The following is an 8,574-nucleotide window of genomic DNA, read 5'->3' on the forward strand; positions in this document are numbered from 1 at the left end:
GGAAAGATTTATTGGAAGTGCTGTGAGAAAACTTAACATTCAAGGAGTAAACTATTCTTGTCAGTTATACTCCAAGTTTGCATGAGCTTTTTGTTCTCTAAATCTTATCTAGGAGGCTGGTAGTTCTTTAAAGGCAAAACATCAGTCCTTTCTCATGGTAAACATAGAGCTATTCAGCCCAAAGTAAATTATCGCCCTGTCTGGTAACATGTGAAGAATGAATTGGGTGTTCTGTTTGTTGACTTCTAAAATAGATCAAGCCACTAAGTACCCATTATCAGTGAAACAACCCATTTCCAATAGAAAAAAATAGCCATTGAGGAAACAATTTGTAAACTATTACATCTTCCCCACATTTTGTCTTCCTTGTTTGTGTTGAACCAAGCAGAGTAAAACTTTTTTTTTTTTACTTAAAGAGTTGAAGAGGAGCTGTATTTAATTTTTTTAAAATATGATGTTTCACTAAGTTTGAAAGTATCAGTTTCAGGTGAGTTATTAAAATTAAAATTGCAGGGGATATTCTCGGCATACAGAAAGCTTTCTCAGTTATTGCATTGATTTCAATGACATTACATTTTGTCCAGTATGTTCTCTAAGGTTACAAATGTTGCAAGTATAGGACTCTCTTTGGAGATTTGTGAGATTTTTCACTTCCAGAATTGCTGCATATTTGGAATACAGATATAATCTTAGGCAAAATTTTGTTCTAAACAAGCCAACAACATTTTCTATATGACAAACTGCTTTCATAGTTTTGATGTTTAGAGCACTGCTATTTTTCTCTTTTGTGAATGTCCAGACATGACATTGGAGGATATTTAAGACACATAGAAGAGGTTCATTATATTAAATATAAATATATATATAAGAATAAAAAAGCAATCCTGCAAAAAAGTGGAAAATACACAAGATTAAAACCTTGAGGTTTTCTCAGTTGCAGAATACTTTTGTAAAGTGGCCTAAAAAGGGAGAAACCTCAATTTAAAATAAACTTACAGCTTCCAAATTTCAAGGGACAAGCATGTGCATCCATAGGAAAGTCTTCTAAATGCATTGGACATTCTGCTCTCACAGTCAATCTATAATGGATTAATGAGCAAAAGGACACATTTATTCTAGTTTCATAGAAATAGCAAATAGACTTCTATTAAGACACACAGAACAAGTTTAACATAATATCTGTTATGTGATTAATTAGCTGGACCTGACTTATCTGGCTGGGGGTGCCGACAGGCACATGTAGACGCAGCAGTGCGACTGGCTCTGCCCCTCGACCGCGTTTTGCTGTACAGCAGAGACATGCTCAGACTTCTAACTTGGTCTGGGGATTAAAATCTGTTAGAAACTGAAATTACTTCCTTGCTGCCATCATTAAACTGTCCCACTCTGGATGCTCAGACATTTGCTGAAATCATTTCGTTGCTATCGGCTTGGGTACAAACAGGTTTCTCAGTAAAAGAGATTAAATAAACTAGAAACAGCCACATACCACACATCAGCAAGGAATGAACAATAATACTTGAATTCTAGGCAGAGGATTGCATTAAGGCACTTGCAAAGGTGAGTAAATAGAAATGGTTATGGTCAAAAAAAGAGTATGTGAACAATGTGCTGCCAAGATAGTGTTCTTGTGGATTAAATCCCTAACAGCAAAGCATTTAGGAAGACAAGAAAAATTGACCTGGACTTGTATAACTACCAGCCAAGCAGATTCTACCCTAGCCTAAGCAGTCTTGAAGGATGTTGCAGAATAAATTGAACATATTTGACAGGCTCCCAGAAGCCTGGAGACTTTGTTTTCTCCAAATACTTGTACTGCTTTTAAAAACATCTTTAAAATTGTTAAAAGAAAACTCAGTGTTCACCTACATACTAGGCTATCCATCTTGACTTTGAGTCAACAGAATCACTTTATACCTTGCTTGATTCCATGGGAGACATAAATGGGGGATGTGTAGCTCTGTAGAGACAATATACCATTTTTTTCATTGTTTAATTTGCAGTCTTTTAATCCAGAATGTTTCCATGACTGTGCATCATCATCATTTCAGAAGGATTTATTTAACTCCTCTGCTGACAACTGGATAGCTAAAGTTCACTTATCCATGAAAGCAATAACATATTTCCAGTAAGACTGGTGCCAGCACAAAAATAATTTTTTTCTCCTAACTTTCCAAATGCTTTAGTGAATTGTTTTTCTTGTTACAAATGGAATAAGAAATGTCTATTTTTAGACTGTCATGCTCTGTATTCCCAAGCACAAGAAATATGAAGAAAGGGCAATGAATTCTGTGTGCATGTGCTAGTTCTTAGAATCTGCTTTCTATAGGAACCAAAGATTAAAGACTACATGATCTAGTAGTCTAGATTTATTAAACTTTCAGGTTTTGTTATACTTTGCTGATGGAATCCTTGAAAGCAACTCCAAATTAAGGTCCTCTGCAAACTGAAGAATTCCTAATACTGTAAGTACCTTTTTGAAATCAAGCATTGAGTCACATCCAGGGAGGTAAAGGTAGCACAGCAGGAGGGGAAAAAACTAAACACTGCACATGCCTCAGTTTGTCCATCATTCCATGGCCTATTCTGAAAATAACTACTAAGCAGGAATCAAATTATGCTCAAAGAGGAAGCTGTTTCCTGTTTGGAAAATATGATGCTTTACCATGTTAAATTGTCAAACTAAATGAAAGATACAATATTTTAGCGCTCACCTCATTGTGTATAGCAATGTCCCATCCTCTGTAATTCGTAATAGTTTATTTGGCATCGTCATGTTATGAGCCACTGACTTCTTTCCATTGTGGAAAAAGGTATCAGGTGTCCAAATTTTGCTGGCCATTAAATTATTTAACCGGAGAACAGTCATAGGTCCTTTGAATTTTAATCTCTCATCTTTCCAGCTTTGGCGGAAAAATACATCTATAGTGTATTCCTACATCAATTCAGAGAAAAGGGAAACACTTATGATGTCATATGTTATAATATGAGAACTTGAAATATATATTCTTACCATTCCCTAGAAGCAAGATGACTATTAATGAGATTAGTAATTATCAGATCGTTTATTCTTCATAATACTTACAATGTAGCTGAACCTGGTTATTAAACAGTTACAGTATCATTACTCTGTTCAACAGAATAAATGTTAGGGAGAACAGTATATCAAAAGTTAGACAGGAATTTGAGATATCATATAGTGGAAAGAAAATAATTCACCCTTTTCTCACTTTTCCTCCACCTTCCATAAAAGTATAATTTGAAGCGGTGCGTATGTAGCCAGTATGAGTAGCACAGGAAGAATATGTCTCTTAGAGGAAAACAAGCCTGGTGAGACAGGGTCTTACCAGAGCCTTTTGTTCTAAGTGTCTCATTAGCATAAACATGTAGATAACCTGCGAAAAGTTCACAGTTCACTAAAATTATGTGGTCTGATTTATGAGATGTAGAATGGCTCATCGGGCCAAATCATTGGACTACAGAGAGCGCAAGCAGAGGACAGCTTCGGACCAAGAATTATAGTTCGGTTATGCAAGGGCTGGGCGAATGGGGAAGAGATGCAGTGGCTGACTCAGTGTACATGGGGAGAATCAAAATAACCAACACTCACTATGAAATGAAAGAATTTCTTTTTGCAAAGCAACAGGAACAAAGTTAAGAAGGACAGGGTGAAATTAGGAAAAATATAGAATCATAGAATCATAGAATGTTTTGGGTTGGAAGGGACCCCTAGAGGTCATCTAGTCCAAAGCCCCCGCAGGAGCAGGGACACCGCTAACTAGATCAGGTTGCTCAGAGCCCCGTCCAACCTGGCCTTGAATGTTTAAGTATTATACATAAAATATAGATGTGGGGTGAAAACATGAAAAACTCCTGTGGATGCAGTATAGTGTAATATTTTCACAGGGAAAAAATTCCACTTCAGCATGAAAGTTCAGTATGGGATTATCCTGCCCCTTCCATCATTCATGGCTATGATATTGTGATAAACGTCAAAAGATCAAACACTGCTCAAAATTACCCTGAATATAATCTTTTGGCTGAGAAACTGAACCTTTGCTGAGCTCTCCTGCCAATGGAGATGGCAAATCCTGAAATAAAGGAAATTCCTGTGTAGGAAGGCACACACAGCTATAAGGAAATAGCTGCCCTGAGGAATATATTAGTAAAGAAAAACATTCTGGAACAAGTATACAAAATCTCTTGGTGGCAGACTCCCTTAGACTTGTGATTTTTCTTTTAACAAATGGCAACGCTGTACAACGTAAGCAGTTGTGAGCTGTTTATTCCTTTGGCAACTATCAGCGAGTAAGAATGGTGATTCTTACCAGTGGTGTGTTTTTCCTGGTTTGGGGGCATGAAATGCCTAAACTTTCTTGTGAACATGGAAATGTTGTAGTTCTACAGGCTTACTTTGGGTTTGTTTGGGTTTTGTTCTTTGGTGTTTTTTTAGTTTACATCCCAGACCTGTGAATCCTTTTGGTGCACACTTAATTGTATTTTCATTTTTTTAATCACATGCTCAGTGAACTGCTGAGGCCTGGATTTGTTCAGCTCCAGCAACAGGAGTTGTGCACTTATAGCCAACTACGTGCTTCAGAATTTTGCCAGGTTGGGGCCTTAGGTTGAACTGTGTGCAAAATCTTGTCCCAGGTGTGCTGCAGAGTAGGAGAGAAAGAGGTTTAAAATGTAGTAGATGGCATTAAAATATTGGATTTCCTCCATGTTTTACTAGCTCCAAAGAAAATTTCCTCCTACACACATGGGAAAGGTAAAAGACATGCCCAGAAGGTGACATCATTTCAGTGTGCATGTAAGCCATTCTCTTTTTATCTCTTTCAGTTGCAAAGGAGGTGAGTGGGAGGTGGTACAGGTTGAGAGGAGGGAGTCTGGTTCTTCACTTTATATGAACACAAGGTTCTTATGCTGGAAAAGAACAAGGAGTCTGAGAGATTTGATAAGGGACCTGACAGCATAAGACAAAAATCGATTAAAAAGTAGCTGGCAAGTCATGGCTGGCACAGACTGAATCTTTCTCTATCCCAAACCATTGCACCATATAGGATGAATTCATTTTGGCTGAGATTTCTCAGCTTTTAGCTTTCACTACCCACTTTAACATGTGCAGCAATTCTCCTCAAATGAATCCTGACAGAGAGCTGATCTTTACGATCAAGTCATCAGATACTCTGATTAGGGCTTTCTTCTACAGGAGGGTGCCATACAGAACACGGGAACAGAAGGATTTTCTCCAAAGTGTGTGCTATAGCAGTGGTCTGTGTGCAAACACATGAGTGAGATGAAGTTCTGAATAAATTCTCCGCAGTGGAGACTCTTCATTCCTTAGTGTGCAGGTAAAGAAAGAAGATTCCTATCTGCACTTTGGCAATATGTTGTATGATATTGAATATTTATAACACTTTGAATTAAATGTTCTCTAGTTTACTGATATGATAGCTCTCCCTGGAGACTTGTTTATTGATGGGGTAGACCACACTGTGGTATGTGCAAGAAGGTAGTAAGATAGAAATTTGTTCCCAAAGAGCTTACAGTACAGAAGCAATGGGAATAAAGATTTACTAGAAAAAAAAAATCTGTCTTTATGAAAAATGTTAATTTTAAAATGCTTCTTATTCCAGAGAATATACATCAAAAATTTCACAAAAATGACATTCATATGGAAATAGCCAGTTATTTGTTAGTTATCTCTTATTAGTTCAATCCACCATCTGAGACAGCAGGCCTGAAAACCTGCGAAGTTCTTCCAAAAAAAGATGTTTTTATTTTAAAAAGTGATTTTCTCCTGTTTAACTTTATTCACAAGTTTAGGAACAAGCCAAGACATTCTCTTTATAGAATAACAGTAAAAGAGTGTATTGAGAGTGGGTAGGAACACCATGTACTCCTTGATATATCAACCTACTATCTATGTAACTGCCTCATTGGATTCCTGCAAACAGATGGTCTAGGTATGCTGATGTCTCACTGTGGCTGTAGTTTCATAACATATGGCGTCAGCTGGAATAGCTCATTGCCAGTTCCCAGCCATCAGTCCTGGGCTCAGGCAGCAGCACAGCGTTCCCTCAGTGTGCCAATACAGCTGCTCGTGAGGCCTCCCTGTGACCAAATCCCACAATCCAGTCTACGCTTACTGTAAATCTGTTCACTGGCACAAATTTGGGCTAGCCTTCAAATGATGATGTCTACAACCAACCTGTAGTATGCATAGAGGACTTTGCACTAAATGTACATTGAAATTAATATAAACTTTACATTCTGGTAAGCTCTTCATTTTATCTTTCTCTTTCTGTCTCTGATTTCACACTTATTTCCTTAAGCAAAAGTGTTAGCATGAGTAGGCTGCACACACATTACTTTTTAGGGGATGTGAGTAGGAGTTTTACACTAAATACTTTTCTGTAATTCCTTAGTTTTCAAGACATATGAGCACCTGGTTGTGTGTTTCTTAGTCACATACTTTATTAAGAGACTGATGAATTCTTTCTCCTGTTTAACTAAGTGAAAATCAGGAGCTGATGTGGTATGAATTAATTATTTTTGAGATTTTTATTTTTATAGATAGTGCTCACTTATGCTATAATAATTCAGCTAGACTGAATTATAGCTGAAATAAATAATTTTTTTTTCAAATATACCCACTCCTAATTCTGAAAGTAGCTTATTTTTGGCTTCAGTGTTTTGTTCTTCCTTAAAACCCAAATCCCATACAAATATCAGTTTGTCCTAGGAATGTCAAATAAGCTTTATCTTCTACTTAATAATGAAATGACCTGAAACTATAAAATATAAGTAGAGGCTGAAGTCCAAACAAAGTCCCTAAGTAATTCAGCAGGCCTACCAGTTACTCTAAACTTACGTCTACATGTAGGAAAGTATCCCTGTCCACTTGTTTATTAGATTGCCATTCATTATTGGAGTTTTCTAGTAAATCTGACTTAACAGAGGAAACAATAGCTTAGCCAGCTGACTTATAGAAAACAACTCTAATAAATATTAATACAAAGCATACATTCACCCACATATATCTATCACCCATTTTTTGTTCACCTCCCACAAGCATCGGTGTCCAGCCCAATACTTTAAATCACGTTAATTTTCAGGAAAATAGACCTGTCCCATGAAGACTCTTCAAAGACTATTAAATAAAAAATTATATCTTTTAGTCACATGACTGTCTTAAAAGTTTTCAGTTTGTCCAGTGGTGACTGGTTACCTATTTTGAGACAACAATGGGAAAGCAAGATGAAATGTTTTGCTGAACCAATTACCAGAATACAAGTAGTGGATGTCAGTGGTTTCTACCAATCTTTAACCCAAGGTTTTCCCCCTCTTTTAACATATAATTTAGAGTAATAAGTAGACATTGTAATTTCACAAGGTTATCACAGAACAAAAAAGCAGAAGTCATTGAATGATTTGGGTTTTTTAATTCTTCTTCATGGTATATGTAGTAGTTAGTATTGTATATATGTGCTGAGGAGCCAAATCACCACTCGAGCTATTTCTCTGGATTACCCTTCTAATGTAGGTCTTCTCAGTAGAATGACTGGTCAAAAAGTCTGTGCTGCCCAAGCTATTCTTTCTCATTTAAATATCATGGCATCAGTTGCAATTATAAACTTGACTGTAGTTTTACAAATGCTGTTTTCCAAGCAATCAGGAAAATGGTGTCTTGCATATAGTTCATTTAGGAAAATAAACTATCTTGTAAATGTTACTTTCTCTGTTATTCCATCCTGTAACATTGTTTTGAGTAGTCAGAAATTTGTAATGCCCTGGTATTTAGGACCTGTCTACAGTTTTAGTTCAAATTAAACTTACAATTTTGTGTTAAGAAATGGAACTTGTTTCCTTTCCTGTGATTTTTTTTTTCTTTTTCTATCTTTTTTTTGGTGAATGTCTTTAGCTAAACATAGCCAGCTACAAGGTTGAACTGTTTTCTTCTCTTCTTTTAAATTAATGAGGATGTTTCCAGCATTCATCCTAACACAGGATCCAGCAGATACTAGCAGCTGCAGACCAGGCTTTCCCTGTTAATAGCAACCCACTTGTGAAGACCTCATTTATATGCAAAATTTTAAGTACCTTATCCTTATTTTTACACAATTTTTAGTATCTCTTAAGACCAGGGCTCACAACATCTTCGTTCAGTTTCCTGAACTTCTCCATCCCCTGCAGTTATCTAGCAATTTGATTTTAATATTCATTTCATAAAGAAATGACACTAATTCTCTCATTAATCTTCTCTTCTCTTTCAGCAGCCAAGATCTAGGAAAGTCACTTCCCATTGATCAGTAGCTTTTAATATAAAAATACAGGTTAGACTGTACAGATGTCACACTGTAGGCATAAGTGTTAATTGCATTTTAAGATGATGATCTTTCTCGGCAAATTGGATCAGTGATGTGCCAGCAAGGACCTGTGCAATCATTCTCAGAAGAATACAGATCCAAATCCTAATGCATTTCGTAATATATTATGTAGCAAATATAAGGTCTGTTAAAACACGTTATTAAAGTCACTGAAGCTGCTAATTTCAGGGCACAGAAATGC

At 36.5% G+C, this 8,574-nt stretch overlaps 1 protein-coding gene across 1 annotated transcript in view; it reads right to left on the reverse strand.

Annotated features, from left to right (window-relative positions):
* GABRA1 (gamma-aminobutyric acid type A receptor subunit alpha1) overlaps window positions 1-8,574 on the reverse strand; it is a 38,788-nt gene that overhangs the window by 16,139 nt on the left and 14,075 nt on the right. The window contains exons 4-5 of the mRNA XM_009647067.2: window positions 2,715-2,935; window positions 997-1,079 (exon numbers count right to left, since the gene is read on the reverse strand). Coding sequence (XP_009645362.2) covers window positions 997-1,079; window positions 2,715-2,935 — 304 coding nt within the window. The remainder of the gene's footprint in view (window positions 1-996; window positions 1,080-2,714; window positions 2,936-8,574) is intronic.

This window comes from Egretta garzetta, unplaced genomic scaffold (genome assembly GCF_000687185.1).
Source record: "Egretta garzetta isolate BGI_Z169 unplaced genomic scaffold, ASM68718v1 scaffold209, whole genome shotgun sequence".
Lineage (NCBI taxonomy): Eukaryota > Metazoa > Chordata > Aves > Pelecaniformes > Ardeidae > Egretta > Egretta garzetta.